At 36.7% G+C, this 18,270-nt stretch overlaps 2 protein-coding genes across 2 annotated transcripts; both read left to right on the top strand.

The window, feature by feature from the left end:
• Positions 1–992: 992 nt before the first annotated feature.
• On the top strand, positions 993–2,120 carry LOC133241773 (olfactory receptor 10G6). Its single transcript, XM_061407698.1, has one exon. The coding sequence runs from the start codon at positions 1,026–1,028 to the stop codon at positions 1,959–1,961; it is 936 nt and encodes a 311-aa protein (XP_061263682.1). The 5' UTR covers positions 993–1,025; the 3' UTR covers positions 1,962–2,120.
• A 12,823-nt stretch (positions 2,121–14,943) lies between these two features.
• On the top strand, positions 14,944–15,914 carry LOC133240948 (olfactory receptor 10S1-like). Its single transcript, XM_061405927.1, is given in 2 exon segments — positions 14,944–15,729; positions 15,732–15,914. Coding segments are annotated over 2 exon segments (969 nt in total).
• The last annotated feature ends 2,356 nt before the right edge of the window (positions 15,915–18,270 follow it).

Below are 18,270 nucleotides of genomic sequence, written 5' to 3'. Positions count from 1 at the left end.
CCATAAAGTAGACACTACAGTTGTTCCCATTTCTAGAAATAGGCAAAGACAGGTGAAATGGCTTTTCCAAGATTGTTGTTCAGTCGTTCAGTCATGTCTGACTCTGTGTGACCCCATGCACTGTAGCTCACCAGGTTCCTCTGTCCATAGGATTTCCAAGATTTCCAATGAGTCAAAGTGGAAGAGCTAGGATGTTTAAACAACGTCTGACTTCAGCATCCATGGTCTTAAGATACAGTATACAGTATATTACTGAATGGGCATATGAACAGACAGATGCATGCTGGATGGGTGGATGGATAGATGGATGGAAAGATGGATGGCACACAGACAGAAGCAGAGAGAATAGATTACAACAGGTATCCTGTTGTAATTTTGGATTTTGTGTTGCTTCACTAACCTGAATGATTTTAAAGGGCTTGTGTATGTTTGAAATAGAATTTATAAAAATAGATATTCCTCCCATAATTTTAAAGATTCTGAATATTTTATGTTTGATGTATAAACCAGAGAGTGCATTTTAAAAAATACACACATTTTTTATTTGGCAAACTTACATTAAGAAATATAATTCCAATTCTCAGTAAGTAAATAAGCTGTAACCTAACTCTCTAGTATGCAGATCAGAGATCAAACTGAAGGAAAACAATAGAACAGTCATTTCTTCTTAGGCTGGTTTAGGCATTATATAATTGTTCTTCTTTCTGACATGACTATCTCTGTGTATGGTCTTTCCTTCACTCTCCGGAACTATATACACATAATCTGTTACACGGGTTTTAACCCTGGAGAGAAAAGCTGCTCTTTTCTGCTTGAATCTGCTCTGAGATTCAAGCAGAATCTCAGAATCAGGGGTTGAAGAGAAAGAACGATTATGAACAAGAGCTAGAGAAGACCTCTCTTTTGAAGATCCTTTTCGGTCCATATTTGGCAGTGACATAGAATATATATCCTGTGCCTACAGAATTTACAGCATCGCTTTTTCCCTTCTGCTGCTTCTTTTGGCAGATGTGAACAGCAAGAAGATGCAACGCGGAAATCACACTTCCATGTCTCACTTCATCTTAGTGGGGCTGCACCACCCACCACAGCTGGGGACACCGCTCTTCCTAACCTTCCTTGTCATCTACACCCTCACCGTCTCTGGGAATGGGCTTATCATCCTCACGGTCTTGGTGGACACCCAGCTCCACCGCCCCATGTACTGGTTCCTATGTCACCTCTCCCTCTTGGACATGACCATTTCCTCTGCCATTGTCCCCAAGATGTTAGCTGGCTTTCTCTTGGACAGTAGGATTATCTCCTTTGGAGGCTGTGTCATCCAGCTTTTTTCATTCCATTTCCTGGGCTGCACTGAATGCTTCCTGTACACACTCATGGCTTATGATCGCTTCCTAGCCATTTGTAAGCCTTTACATTATGCCACCATCATGACCCGCAGCGTCTGTAACTATCTAGCTATTGGCACCTGGCTGGGAGGCACCCTCCACTCACTTTTCCAAACAAGCTTCATATTCCGGCTGCCTTTCTGTGGTCCAAACCAGGTAGACTACTTCTTCTGTGACATTCCTGCCATGCTGCGTCTAGCCTGTGCTGACACCACCATCAACGAGCTGATCACCTTTGTGGACATTGGATTCCTGGCCCTCACCTGTTTTGTGCTTATCCTCACTTCCTATGGCTACATAGTGGCTGCTATCCTGCGAATCCGGTCCGCCGACGGGCACCGCAACGCCTTCGCCACCTGTGCAGCCCACCTCACAGTCGTCATTGTCTACTATGTGCCCTGCACCTTCATTTACCTGCGCCCTGGCTCTCAGGAACCCCTGGATGGAGTGGTAGCTGTCTTCTACACAGCCATCACTCCCTTGCTTAATCCTATCATCTACACACTCCGCAACAAAGAAATGAAGGCAGCCTTAAGGAGGCTGGGAGGTCGCAAGGTCGTGAAGCCTCACTGACTCCATGCATCACAGACATACGGGAAATGCTAAAATTTAGGGTATCAGATGAGACACCAGATAATTGGGGAGCTTTAAGATAGAAAGAGAATGAAGAATTCATACAAAGAGTTGATGACTTCTAGATATGGAGTGGGAACCTTGGAAAGTTCTACATTGTAACCTATTTTTGAACATGATTTTTCATGTTTCCTCCTTGAATAACAATGGAAATCAATTAAAACACTCAATAAGGATGATAACAGGCAGAAAACAATCTAAGATAAGTAAACTGTCCACATAAAAACTCTCACTGTGGCATCCATCTACATGTGTGTTACTGCTTCTAATCCCTGAGTTGATACCCACATATCTTTTTACAGGTTACAAGTAACCTTCATGCAAACCGTATAATTTGACCTTGACAACAATTATATGAGGTAAGCATTATTATTCCCATGTAACTGTGGGAAAACTGAAGTTCAAGGAAGTAAGTGGCTTTCCCATATTCACTCTCTGCCTTTTACTTTGATAAACAATGGTCCGTGAACTCTAACTTGAGAGGGCACTTCCACTGCAAAGTAAGGGAGCCGTGAAATGTGCACTGCATCACGACCTGAGCTTGCACAGAACTCTATTTTGGTAAAATTGACATGGGTATATCAAGGATAAATTTCCTTATGACTAGATCTCCCTGTTGACTTCCTGGATATTAATTAAACAGACCATATGTGATGGTAGAAGAATGCATGCTACCATATCCTGGCATTTTCCACAACAATTGAGTATGAGTGAGGAGACACAAATGGGATGGCGCATATACGTATTTGCAAGGAGATGAGGTCTGCTCTATTAGTCCTTTTTTGTGATAATGTTGCCAGGGTCCAAGGAGGGCCCCTCAGTCCCAGAGTGCTCAAGATGTTTTGTTTTGATGTTTGAATTTTTGCTTTTGAATATACATGAGTAAGTATAGCCCATGAAATATGATGATATTCTATTCCAAAATCAACTCTACTTGTTAAATAGCTGGCAAAAGGAAGGAGAACTGATTTATGTGTACCAGATATTTTCTGAGCCTAGATGTGTGTGTTCAGTGATTTTTCTTGCTGTCTGCTCTAACAGCAGAGATGTAAGTTTGAATATCAAAATATGCATGAATAGGTAATTCCATTCAAATCAAGAAAAACATATTCAGTGTAACTCCAAAATTATAACATTGTTGTCTATTCTAAATGCATCTATGATCTTACAAGAAGAAAATACATTTATACATGAGCATGTAGATAAACTATCAATATATGACTAGAAAGGGCTTCCCAGGTGACACCAATGGTAAAGACTATGCCTGCCAATGCAGTAGATGCAAGAGGCACGGGTCCAATCCCTGGATCTGGAAGATCCCTGGAAAAGGAAATGGCAACCCACTCCAGTATTTTTGCCTGAGAAATCCCATGGACAAAGGAGACTGGCGGACTACAGTCCATGGGGTTAGAGCAGGACACAACAGAGCACTCATGCCATTCCATGACTAGAAACTGAAATTTAAAATGAGTTTATAATTCAGCATACAATAAGTACTGCAGTAGTTCAGGAAAAGGAGTTAGAGAAAGATAACTGGATCTGGAATTTATAAAGCTGGCACCCTGGAAAGTATAGGATGATCCACAGTTTGCAGGTCTTGTAAAATCTACTCAGAAAAAAAAAAAAAAAGAGTAAATAGATAGAATTTTTCATGTGATAGGAACAATATAAACCCTAAAGATAATCCTAAGAGAAACCCTTGCTGCTGCTGCTGCTGCTAAGTCGCTTAAGTCCGACTCTGTGCGACCCCATAGACGGTAGCCCACCACTCTCCCGTCTCTGGGATTCTCCAGGCAAGAACACTGGAGTGGGTTGCCATTTCCTTCTCCAATGCATGAAAGTGAAAGCGAAAGTGAAGTCATTCAGTCGTGTCCAACTCTTAGCGGCCCCATGGACTTCAGCCCACCAGGCTCCTCCGCCCATGGGACTTTCCAGGCATAGTACTGGAGTGGGGTGCCATTGCCTTCTCCAGAGAAACCCCTAGAGACGTTTAATTAGCTATCTTGGGTGGAGTTGCCCTGGGGATGGGAAAAAGCAGTTAGTTACAAATTCTGTTTGACAAACATAAAACACCTCAGTGCTACAGGCACCTCAGCATCCCACCGCACAAACAGCAGCAGAACTCAGTTAATAAGCCTCCTGGGTCAGAACAGAGACCTGAAAGTTGGATTAAAGTAAACGTGGCATCTCTTTTCTCATCAAGACCAATGACACATCATGCAAAAATGAAGGGTTACATAAAAAATTTAATTTCTTGTTTAACTGGTAATCGAGAAACATAAAATATATCTCATCACTTTAAATTAAGAAACCTACCTCATAAAAACAGCAAGCAACAAATTTTACTTTATCCTATGTGTGTGTGTGTGTGTGTGTGTGTGTGTGTGTATTTTGCGACCCTGTGGACTGTAGCCCACCAGGCTCCTCTATGCATTGGATTCTCCAGACAAGAATACTGGAGTGGGTTGCCATCACCTCCTCCAGAGGATCTTTCCAAACCAGGGACTTTATCCTCTATTCACAGTTAAACAACTGCAGAGCCAATAAGTGAACTAAGTCTGAGTCCAAAACTTGAAAGCCTCCTTTAGAAAGAACTATGTAGGTTAGTATATACTTTTTATGCAACTTCAACTCTTAAGAGGAAATTTCGTTTTCAAGTTCATTTTGAGGTTCTCTAGCCTTAAAAGTGAGAAAAAAAATAAAGCAGAAGAGAAAAAGTGGTTAATCTGAATGTTCAACCAGTGTTGAAAACAGTAATTAAGAACAAGGTCCTGTTTCAGTTCAGCTCAGCTCCATCACTCAGTCGTGTCTGACTCTTTGTGATCCCATGAATCGCAGCATGCCAGGCCTCCCTGTCCATCACCAACTCCCGGAGTTTACTCAGACTCACGTCCATCGAATCGGTGATGCCATCCAGCCATCTCATCTTCTGTCGTCCCCTTCTCCTCCTGCCCCTAATCCCTCCCAGCATCAGGGTCTTTTCCAATGAGTCAACTCTTCGTATGAGGTGGCCAAAGTATTTGAATAAAGTGTGCTTAATATTACTTTGGGGAAGTCACTTTTTTTTTTTTTTACCAAGTTGGTGTTTAAAAATGGATGAAAATACATTTGACTTTTTTTTTTAAGGCCTTTTATTTTTTATTTATTTTTTTTAACTTTACAATATTGTACTGGTTTTGCCATGTATCAACATGAATCCACCACAAGTATACACGAGTTCCCCATCCTGAACCCTCCTCCCTCCTCCCTCCCCATACCATCCCTCTGACTTTTTTTTTTTTAATTTTAAAAAATGTGACCAGTCTAGTTTCAGAACTTTGTATGGGCTATGGTAGGAGTGCGCCCTCTAGTGACGTCAGCCATGACTTGCAAGTGAATAAGCACCTAAGTCTTACATCTTACTTGAGGAATTTCCAATTTTTCTCTAAAAGTGAGAAAACAATTGACCTATCTGATTTTAACCTTAAAAAAAAAAAACCTGCCCTTCAAACGCTTATACCACCAAGTTCAGTTTATATTTTTTAAATTAATTTATTTATTTTAATTAGAGGGTAATTACTTTATAGTATTGCGGTGGTTTTTGCCATACATTGACATGAATCAGCCATGGGTATACATGTGTCCCACCATTCTGAACTCCCCTCCCACCTCCCGACCCATCCCATCCCTCTGGGTCATCCCAGAGCACCAGCTTTGGGTGCTCTACTTCATGCATCAAATTTGCATTGGTCATCTATTTTAACACGGTAATATACTATTGGTAATGCTATTCTCTCATATCACCCCACCACTTTTAAAGAAGTTTTATTTACAGGAATTGGTGCAGTATTACTATTACTATAATTGTCAGTTAGCTCAAGTTAGTGGACAGCATTGTTTCAGTCTTCTATATTCTCCTGATTTATTTTTACATTTTTGATTAATAACTGACAAAGAGGTGTTAAATTTTTCAAATGTAATCATGGCCTAATGAAAATGGAATTTATGCTTTTGACTGAAAAAAATCTTTACTTCACCTTCTTTATATAAGATATTGTAGCTGAATATGGAATTCTGGGTTGATAGTAGGTTTTTTTCTTTCATTGCTTTAGAGATGCTCCCTCTTCTTCTGGCTGGCTTGACAGGTTTCTAAGGTTTCATGTCATTCCTATCTTTGTTCCTTCAGCATAATGAGTCTTCTTTGTGTCTGTCTTCCTTTTAGATTTTCTCTTTTTCAGTAAATTCAGTAGTTTGTGTGGGGAGTGTGCCTTCGTGCTGCTTTATTTGTGCTTATGTTACTTGTTGCTCATTGTGTTTCTCTTATCTGTGGGTCTATTGTTTTCATAAAATTTGGAAAATTTCAGGTATTATTTATTTTATTTTATTTCTACTTACCTCTCTCCTCTTCTTCGACTCCAATTACATACAAATTAGATTGCTTGATACTATCCTACAGTTGACTGAGGCCCTGTTCTAACATTTAAAATTCACGAATTTTTCTCTTCTACAATATCTAAGCTACTGTTCATCTTACTCTGTGTCTTTTTACTTCAGTTGTTATACATTTCACCTCTCAGATTTTCATTTGGTTCTTTTTATGACTAGGTATGCAACAGCTTTTATTCTTGATCTCATAAGCCCTCATACTAAGGCACTAACCTTTGAGGATTTTAACCCATACTCTATGTATTATGGGTTTCTGAATTACAGAAACTGTCTCCAGGCATTAAGTTCAGGCACTCTCAGGACTTACTTCATTTGTTTCCCCTATTCCAGGAATCATAGTCCTATACTGCCTTTTGTCCAATGTCTAAAAAGAATTAATGTATAGATTTTTGTCTATTTTTCTAGACTTTTACAGTTGGAAGGCATTTCCTGCAGCAGTTAATTTTGTATTAACAGAGCAGACAGATGGTCTTGATTTTTTAATTGTTGGTTTCATACTCAAAATGGTTGCTAAACTATCTTATTTGCCATAATGAAATAAAAGAAAACCTAAGTGTTTTCTTTGATTTTCTTTTTAAATCTCATATCTGGAATAAAAAAGAAAAAATGGCAAGAAATATTTATAAATCTCCTTTTGCTCAGTCTTATTTTATTAAAAGGAACAATAATTATGAAATATGAAGCACAAGGAAAGAACTATCTCACTCAACTTGTGAATATCGGTTCACTCAGATACAGTGCTGTGATACGCAATGATAAATTGAAATTAAGCAAAATATTTTGCTTATCAGATTAAACAAGTCAAAGCAATATTCCATTGAAACTAAATTTAACTACTGCCTGTCCTATAACCTAAATACCATATTTTATTCTTCAGACTTTTCTTTCATTCACCTAAAGTGATAACTATTAGCCAACTGGTTCTATAATGCATAAGACTAAGAACCTGTAATGTATCTTTAGCCCCTAATGATGTAATTCATACAGCCTATAGTAATTTTCCCTTTTTCACAATAAATAATGAATTTGTCATATATTTATTTATTATTGCATTTGCATTATAAACACACAAAAATGTATTTAAACTGACCATTTCCTTTTTATTATTCAATGAATGCATCGAGTATTTATATTTTCTGCAAAAAAACATAGTTCTAATTTTAGAAAGAAGCTTCTTGAAATTTTTCAAAGCAACTGCTGATTTTTAGAATCCAGATACTCTTGTTTGTTCCTAAATTAAAAACAAAGTTTATTTCTTTGGCACAATCTTTTCTCTTTTTCCTATTTGATCATGTTGACAAGGATACTTATAAAATGCTAAGTAGTAAAGGATACGGAGAAGGCAATGGCACCCCACTCCAGTACTCTTGCCTGGAAAATCCCATGGACAGAGGAGCCTGGTAGGCTGCAGTCCATGGGGTCGCTGAGGGTCAGACACAAGTGAGCAACGTCACTTTCACTTTTCATTTTCATGCATTGGAGAAGGAAATGGCAACACACTCCAGTGTTCTTGCCTGGAGAATCCCAGGGACGGCGGAGTCTGGTTGGGCTGCCGTGTCTGGGGTCACACAGAGTCGGACACAACTGAAGCTACTTAGCAGCAGCAGCAGCAGCAGTAAAGGATAAAAGAGATGTTCTTTATTTTACCTGACTTTGAGGGGAATACAAGTAAATTGTCACCATAAATGTGATTGTCCCTAAAATAATTATACCCATTATTTTGTTTTAAATTATTAATATACTAAGATATTCTTTTCATAATGACTATTGAGGTTTGTTTCCTAAATTTATTGGGTAATATTTTCTTCTCCTATAAATTTCTTAATGTGGTGAACTACAAAGGATTGTTTCCTGATACTAAAATATCCTTATGCTCTATGCAAATATTACTTTATTTGACATGTATTTGCTTCTATGTGATTATTTGCACTTATATTCATAAATGATATTAGTCTATAAATTTATTTTGTTTGCTGTTTTTATTTGAAATTGATATCAAGGTTATGTTCATGTTATAAATAGATATATAATTTTTAAATCTAGTCTCTGTTATATTTTATAAAGTCAACTCTAAGATATCCTAAGCAAATCTAAGACACTACCAGATTTCAAATATGAAGATAAAACCATCAAGGACTTCAACCAAATGATTAAGTAATTTAAAAAGCAAAATAATTAACTAAGACATCAGACATTTAAAAAGCAAAATGCACAGCAAAGAATCTATGGCACAACATGTTTTTAAAAACTCAGTAAGAGAAAGTATAAACCAATGATTTCATATGCAGCACAACTGTCCCTTCAAAGATCAAGGCAATGAAAAAACACCATTCAACATATTAAGTACTTAAGGAATTCTGCATTCATCAACCCTTCCTAAGGAATCTACTAATGAAAGAACATCAACCAATCAAAAGATAGTTGAGAAAACTTCAGCAAAAATACAGATGGTCAATATTTTAAATTATATAAATGTACACATAAGAATGAAGCAAAGGAGGAATGAAGGTGGAAGACTCAGGCACAAAGGTTATGTATTGTGATAAAGTTGAAATAATACAACTGAAATATGAGAGAAAAATGAAAGGAAAGAGAGAAATTAAAAAGCTTATTGTTGTACAGGCAATAGACGTACTTTAAAAGATACTGAAAATAACTAATAAGCCTGACAATAAAGAATAAAATAATAAAACAGAAAGCTAAACTAGATTTTTAACATCAGTATAAGAAAGAAAACTGTAGAGAAATGAACTCATAAATGTCAATTCAAAAATCACTAAGTAAAACATTTGCAAACAGAATCCAATACCACATAAAAGAAAATAATACACCATAACCAAGTGGGATGTATTGGAAGAGGATGATGTTTTAATGTTAGCTAATCAATTAATATCATACTCCATATTAATAAGTGTGGGGGAAAGGTCATATGACTATATTAACAGATATTTAACAAAGTCTTTGACAAAATTCAACACCCATTATGATAAAAATACTCAAGAAAATTGACATGAGAAATACTTAACATGATAATATATAATAATATTTTATATGTATAATAAGAAATTCAGGCAGTTTCTTATTTAATTGGACAACACTAGAGGCATTTCCAATTAAAACAAGATCAAAGTAATGATACACATGCTCTTTTCTCATATTTGATGCTATATTAGAAGTGTTACGCTTCCCCTAGTGGTTCAGATGGTAAAGAATCTGCCTACAATTAGCTAATACAATTAAGCAAGAAAAATAAATTACAGAATATTAGGGGAATAAGAATGGGTAAAGAATAACTAGAACTATCTCCATATGCAAGATTGAGATTAACATGTACACACTACTATATAGGAAATAAATAATTAATAAGGACCTACTGTATAACACAGAAAACTTTTCTCAATACTCTGTAATGATCTTTATGGGAAAAGACTATTTAAAAGAATGGATATATGTATACGTATAACTAATTCACTTTACTGTACAGTAGAAATTAGCACAACATTTAAAATCAACTGTACTCCAATAAATTTTTAAATATAAATAAAAACTGCATAAACAATAAAAAATAAGTATCTCCATATGCAAATAATAGATAGGACATCTGGAAAATCCCAGAGAATCAATAATAAAACTAACTCAATTTAAAAGACCAGTAATAAAAAGGAATTTAATATGCAAAAATCAAAGTCTTCATAAACACAAGCCATACAAAATTAGGTCCATATCTCTTCCACCACAGAAAAGAATAAACTGCAAACAGATTTGGAATCTAAATGTAAAGTGTGAAAGCTTATAAATAATAGAAGAAAACATGGGTGAATTATTCTTCAACCATGACATAAGGTAATAATTTTGTATTATGACTCAAAATCCAAAAGCAATTAAAGAAAAAAATCTAATATGGAACTGACAAAATTAGGTAATGAGAAGTAGGTTTCTCACTCTTGGAGAAAGAAACAACAAATAAAGAGAGCAAAAGTGGTGTTGGATTGGAATTTGGAAGTATCATTATAAATAAATAGCTTTTAAAATTATGATGATAAAATGATACAGAATAAGTATAGATGCATATGTTTGGATAGGTTAGTACTCATACATATATTTTTCTATTTGTTGAGGGTCCCTAGGAGTAAAGACATCTCAGTAGCAAGGAGTGCACTTAGAAATCAGATTTGGTTTCTAAATTTTAATGCAATTCTCCAATAGAAAGACTCTTTACAGAAGTTGTGGCATCTAGGTTTGGAGAAGGGAAAATACAAGAGCAGCCTGGAACATCCTGTTGTGTCGGGAAACAAGGACATGTATGAAAAAGGTGAAGCATATCAATAAGATACTGGTGACAAACTGAAGGAGCCCCAAATGGTCAAAATAGAACAACTTGAATAACAAAATATATACTACACTGCATTATGTTTAATCACAGAATAAAATACATATTCATGAATCTCTGCTGATATAAATAATTGAATAAATAAACAGGAAGAAGAGACTGTTCTTCCATACAGAAGAATTCCTATTATTAATAATAATGTACAGAATTGATGGCATTATTTTTTAATCACCATTTGACAAACAACAAGGTAATAATGTTCCCTGACAAAATGGATGATTCTAAAATTCTTGAGTGAAAATTTGAGGAGATACAAAATATAAGCATAGTCTCAAAGTATCTCTCCCACAAGACATTTACCATAACCAATAAGACATATTGACATCACATACACCTGAAATGATATATACCTGGAAAAGGATACAAGATCACTTCTATGGTATTATGCCAAAACTGCATAATCTCAATCTACTCAAGAAAAGACATCATACATATCCAAATTGAAATATGTTATATAAAATAATTAATTGGTACTCATCAAAAGGGTAAAAGTCATTAATTACAAGGAAAGAATGAGGGACTGTCACAGATTAAAGGAGACTAAGATCCTCTGCTGGGTTCTGGAAAAGAAAAGTGATATTGGAGAAGCACTGGTGAAATTTGAATGTGGTCTATATTTGAGTTTATGGTATGGTACTAATGCTAATTCCCTGATTCTTATAATTTTACAATGTCAATTTTAGGAGAATTTAACTCAATATATATCATCTTCTCTATTTTTTAATGTTCTATAAATTTAACATTTCAAAACAAAAACATTTTAAAAATTAGAAGGAATTTAAATACTTTATTATACTATCCTTCAGCAAACAGTATTTGTCCATTTATTTAAATCATGTTTTGCATCACTTGGCCAAACTTTCTTCCTTTTGATTTACTTCTTCCTTTTTTAATAACTCATTTTTGTACACCATAAAATTCACCCGTTTAAGTATATAATTCAAAAATTGTTAGTAAATTTACAAACTTGTGCAATGTAACAACAATCCAATTTTAGAACATTTCCTTCACTTCAGAAAGATTCCTCATGACAGTCTGTATTCATTCCCTGGTCTCACTCCAGTCTCATGTATCCACTAACTTTTCTCTTTTTACAGATTTGTCTTAACAGAATGTTTCCTAAAAAGCATACAACATGTGACCTTTTGTGTCTGGCTTCTTGCACTTAGCATCATGTTTTTGAGCACTATCCATTTTATAATCTGCATTAGCATTTTGTTTCTCTGAATTGCTGAGTGGTATTTCAGTGTACAGATTATCTTTAAAAAAAAAATCTATTCACCAGTTGATGACCAACAAACGTGATTGTTTCCAGGCATTGACTGTTATGATTAATTCCATTATAAACATTTATGTTTATATGCACATGTTTTCACTTCTCTTGTGCATCCCTATAAATGGAAATTCTGGATCATATAGTAAAACTCTTGTTTAAGAAACTTCCACGCTGTTTCCCCAAGTGGACTCTACCATTTTGCATTCTGAATGCCAATGTGTAGAGGTTTCAGTTTCTCCACAACCAATAACACTTGTTACTGTTTGTCTACTTTAAAAATCATATCCATTCCAGTGAGTGAGAAGAGGACAAATCTAAACCTAATTGGTTGAAATATCAGGCATACATATATACAGTTGATGTAAAGGACATTACAATACATCAATCTACCCAACACTGGAGTGAGCTCTCTTGTGAAATAGGGAATACTCCATTGCTGAATTTGTTCAAGCAGAATCTATGCAATTTTTCATCAGGAGCATTATAGGAAAACTGAATTAATGAATATGAATAAATTTAAGGTCATGTACTATGTGTCCTACTCTATTCTAAGTAAATGAATAACTGTCACAAATAATAATATCCCCATTTAAAATTTGATGAATGGAGGAACCAAGAAATTTAGCACAATTATTGTTCTCTTTCAGCTGGTAAGTGATTGACCAGAGACTTAAACTTAAGTTTGTCATCATCATTGTTGTTTAGTCACTCAGTTGTGTCTGACTCTTTTGTGACCCCATGGACTATAGCCTGACAGGCTCCTCTGTCCATGGGATTCTCCAGGGAAGAATACTGGAGTGAGTAGCCATTTCCTTCTCCAGGGGATCTTCCCGACCCAGAGATTGAACCTGAATCTTCTGCATTAACAGATGGATTCTTTACCACTGAGTCACCTGGGAAGCCCTTAAATGCTGTTCAGTTACTAAGTTGTGTCTGACTTTTGCAATCCCATGGACTGTAGCCCACCAGGCTCCTGTGTCCATAGGATTTCCCAGGCAAGAATACTGGAGTGAGTTGCCATTTCCTTCTAAACTTAAGCTTACAAGCATCCAAATAAACTTGGCTCCTTGCTATTTCTACTTCTCTACACCAAAAACATTAATCAGAAACTAGATAAGGAGCTGTGTAACACAGGGAGTTCAGCCCAGTGCTCTGTGACAACCTAGAGGGGCAGAATGAGGGGTGGGGGGAAGGAGGCTCAAGAAGGAGGGATTGTATATAATGCTCATGGCTGATTCACGTTGTCATACAGCAGAAACTAAACCCAACATTGTAAAGCAATTATACTCCAATTAAAAATAAATTTTTAAAAAAGAAACTAAATAAGGCATAAGATATTTTCTCTATGTTTCTCTTTGAAAGACATGACATATGCCCATGGAACACTAAGTCCAAAGAAGGCTAAGTTTGAACATTTATTCCTCTAGAAGCCCTTTATAAATATTTTATTTCACATAACTTTATTCATCCATGAAACATACTGTATTTAGGATAATTATTAATAATACATAAGCATGTACTTTGGTCTAATTATTATTAATAATTATCCTGAATACTACATATTTCATGAATGAATAAAGTAGTATGAGATAAAATATTATTTATAAAGGGCAACTAGAGGAATTAATGTTCAAAATTAGCCATAGAGAGTAGATTAGTGAAAACAGAGATGAAAAGAATTCCATTTACTTTCTAAGATGGAATGCTGTGATGAGATCAGGGGGAGATTATGGCAAATTGTGAAAAGGTAGACAGCAACCCTAGATAAGAGAAGTTTCTTCCTGGGACTGCAGAAGATAAAGATTTTGTGCTTATAATGGAATTAGTTTGCAGATAGTTTTGCATATTGAAAAGAGAGTCAATTTATGCCTTAGAGAGGAACAGTAAAGGGGAGAGAGAAATTAAACATGTTGTTTTAAGAAAACTGACAAAGTGGAATACAGAACATTTGATATATTAGAGAATTGAGAGTTAAGACATAAAACATCTTTGTGTAAATTTAGGTATGAAATATGCAGAGGAAGTCTTAGGTAAAACCTATAGAACTGAAGGTACAGCAGAAATAAGCAGTTTAAAGAAAATTTTCATATAATTTAACATCTAATTAGGTTTAAGAGTTAACAGATTGAAAGAATTAAAGAAAACTTAAATTTCATTTTAGGCTTAAAACAAAGGAACAGGAAAACATTTCCCAAAAGGCTGAAATAAAGGTTTACAGGAAGAGAATGAAATGAAACTGAACAATCTGTTGTGGTAATTATTAACTCAATTCTCTAAGGCTTCATCTTCCTACACTTGAGAGTTGACTGTGAGTGGCTAAAGAACTCCCTCTGGATGAAGAATGCATGGGACTGCTGTGTTCCTGGCTGATGTAATAGCTCCCAGACTCTGGACAAGTCTCCCGGAAGATGAGATGTGACTCCCTGATGACTCAAAGCAATAAGAACCTGGTCATCCACATATGCAGTACAGCAGAGTAAATCAGGGGAGCAGAGGAACCACAGTTTTCAACTCTGAAAAAAAAAAAATATATATATATATATATATAGGCTCCATGAGAGTAAGATTTATAATCTGTATTTTTCTTGCCATTTTTAGGGAGTGTACTTTTCCCAAATAATCCTTACAGTTCTTTGTGTGCCTCAAAAAGATAGTGTTTCCCATATTAAAAGACTCATTTTGAAAGGGCAGCAAGAAAACACCAGAACAGGCCAAAAGAGTTAACTGAGCATGTATATCCATGACATGAACCAACTGGCTAATGACACTTCAGGGAAGGCAAATGGCTACTTATTCTGTCTGCTGATGTCAGTCCTCTCCTGCCTGAGAAGATGATCAGGGAGACAGAAGACCCCAACCAGACCGTGGTGGACTTCTTCTTCTTGGAGGGTCTGATGTACACAGCTGAACATCCTAGCCTCTTCTTTCTGCTCTTCCTCCTCATCTATAGCATCACCGTGACTGGGAATCTCCTCATTCTCATCACCGTGGGCTCTGACCCTCACCTCTGCTCCCCCATGTACCACTTCCTGGCGCACCTCTCCTTCCTAGATGCATGTCTGTCTACGGTGACAGTGCCCAAGGTCATGGCAGGCCTCCTCACTCCGGATGGAAAGGTGATCTCCTTTGAGGGCTGTGCTATCCAGCTTTACTGCTTCCACTTCCTGGCCAGCACCGAGTGCTTCCTGTACACGGTCATGGCCTACGACCGCTACCTGGCTATCTGCCGACCCCTGCACTACCCGGTGGCCATGAACAGGCGGATGTGCGCAGGGCTGGCTGGGATCACTTGGACCATGGGTGCGGTGCACTCCGCACTCCATACCTGCCTCACCTTCCACTTGCTCTACTGTGGGCCTCGTCACATCGCCTACTTCTTCTGTGATATCCCGCCAGTGCTGAAGCTGGCCTGTGCAGACACCACCGTCAATGAGCTTGTCATGCTTGCCAACATTGGCATTGTGGCTGCAGGTTGCCTCATACTCATCGTCATCTCCTACGTCTTCATCGCGGCAGCGGTGTTGCGCATCCGCACAGCGGAAGGCAGGAAGCGCACCCTCTCCACTTGCACCTCCCACTTCACGGTGGTGCTCCTGTACTACATGCCCCCGGTCTGCATATCTACCTGCAGCCTCGCTCCAGTGGGGCAGGCGTTGGGGCCCCTGCCGTCTTCTACACCATAGTCACTCCCATGCTCAACCCTTTCATTTACACCCTGCGGAACACAGAGGTGAAGCAGGCTCTGCGAAGACTTCTGGGCCAAGGCTCCAGAGACTCTCCAGCAGGCAGCCTGCTCCGCTAACCTACACTGCGATTCTCTTCATTTGCCCGCCAAGAAAGCGTCTATTTCCGTGTCAAAATGGAAAGGAGCATCATTCAGGTGGAAATGAGAAAAACTGAGTTTCAGCTCAGCCAAGATCTTTTTTCCCCTCACTTCAGCCAACTGACTGGTGTCAATGTCTGTCACAAACTTTTCATCTTTAAAACCAAAGGGCTGGGAGATTTCCCTGGCGATCCAGCGGTTAAGACTCCACTTCCACTGAAAGGGATGCAGGTTCAGTCCCTGGTCGGGGAACGAAGATCTTGCCATGCCTCCTGGCATGCAGAAAACTAAAGGGCTGGATCGGGTGATCCCAGAAAATCTCTACCGCCTAGGTTTTATGGCTCAGAGGTATGTGAAATGCTATTCACAGCCTCATTTATTTTAGCAAGTATATCTTTTTTTTTAACTATGAAATAATTGTGTTAAATATAACATATTTTAAAATGCTGGTTACAAAAGTATAGTATAGACAGTGTTTGTCTATGTATCTCCAGTTTAAAAGAAGAAGCGACAGTTTTTAGGATGATAAAATACAACTATTAGGAGAAAAACAACTTGCCCAAGGTCGCTTAGAAAGTGTCATTGTCTTTATTTTCCCACTCCAGGTGGTTTATAACTAGTGATAGAAAGACATGGACCTTGACATCAGGTGGAACTACCAGTACTCGAATCCTGATTCCACTTGTCATTTGATATAAAATCTTGTGCATATTTTATAATAACTTGCTGTTTCAGTGTGTTCTTCTAAGATTAAAATTAACTACTTGGTAGAATTTTATGCAGGCTAAATAATATATTTATGTTAAGTGCTCGCTGAATAATGGATGTTCCCATTTCTTTCAAAGCAAAATGAAGAAGTCAAGAGTGCTTATTATACAAGCTAAGGTTTAAACTAAACAAAAAAATGCAACTTAACAAAATTTATGGGGTGCAGCAAAAACAAAGATCAAAGTGAAATATTCAGCATTAAATGCATATGTTATTAATAGGAAAAGAAAAATATCTTACTAAGCTTCCAATTTAAGAAACCAGAGAAAGAAAAGTAATTGAAACCTAAAGGAAGCACAAGAAAATAAACAGCAAAAGCTAGATCAGAAATGAATGAAGTTAGTAGTAGAGAAAAAAATTTTTAATCAAAAGTTTATTCTTTGCAAAAATCAATAAAATTGATAACTCTTTAGCCAGGATAACCAAAGGAAGACAGAAATAACCAATATCAAAAATTAAAGGGATATTGTCACTACTGATGATACAGATATTAAAAGAAGATTATATATAACTCTTTCCCCACATATTTGATAATGTAAATGAAATGGACTACTTCATATAAAGACACAAATTACCAAAACTCATGTAGGACAAATGGATAACCTGAAGAGTTCAATATCTCTTTTTAAAATTGAATTCATAATTATAACCCTTCCAAAAAAATCATACCTAGGTGGTCTAATTATTAATTCTATCAAAACAGTTAAGGAATAAATAGTATCAATTATCTTCAGTCTCTTACAGAAAAGTGGAAGCAGAGGAACTACTTCTTAAATAATCCAATGAGATCAGAATTATCCTAATTACTAAAGTCAGATACAGACATCAAAAAAAAGGAAAACCACAGACCAAATAACTCATGAATATAAGCATGAAAACTTCTGAACAAAATATAGGAAATCAAATCCAACATATATAAAAACATGTATATACCATGATCAAGTAGGATTTATTCCAGATATGCAAGACTAGTTCAACATGCAAAAATCAGTGTAACAGGATACAGAAGGAAAATCATATAAAATCATGTATCAAGTGACTAAAAAGGCATTTAACAACATTGAAAACTGATTCACAAAAAAAAAATTGATTCATGATTAAAACTCAGCAAACTAGGAATTAAGAGAGCCTACCTCTCTATATTTGATAAAGAACTTGATAAAGAACAGACACATGAAAACTAAAAATAAAATGTCATAATTACTGGCGAAATAATGAGCTTTCCTGCTAATATCTGGTGGATCCATGACTGTATTTGTCAAACCCATAGTGATTTACAGTACAGAGTGAAACGATGTGTGCAAATATACAAACTAATTTAGGAAACTGGAGATTCTAGGAAGGAATGCACAACATCACAAACAACCTCTGTTACTGATATACACAGCAGCTCCACGGAAGGGGACAGTGACAAAAGATGCTGACCTAAGTAAAACAAATGTAAGCCGAAGGTTTAAAGCAAAAATTAAAGTTTCGTGAGCACTGTACTCTGGTTGACAAGGTGATTTCCCACAAGGGTCAAAGTTAACAATTCTGAAACCACTATAGAGGCATACTGAGATGGAAC

Source organism: Bos javanicus, chromosome 29, assembly GCF_032452875.1.
Source record: "Bos javanicus breed banteng chromosome 29, ARS-OSU_banteng_1.0, whole genome shotgun sequence".
In the NCBI taxonomy this organism is placed as follows: Eukaryota; Metazoa; Chordata; class Mammalia; order Artiodactyla; family Bovidae; genus Bos; species Bos javanicus.
The sequence above is the reverse complement of the archived record's forward strand: the minus strand, read 5'-3'. Positions and strand labels throughout refer to the sequence as shown.

Coding starts and splice junctions, on each gene's coding strand:
- LOC133241773 (XM_061407698.1), top strand. CDS start 1,026: ATGCAACGCGGAAATCACACTTCCATGTCTCACTTCATCTTAGTGGGG.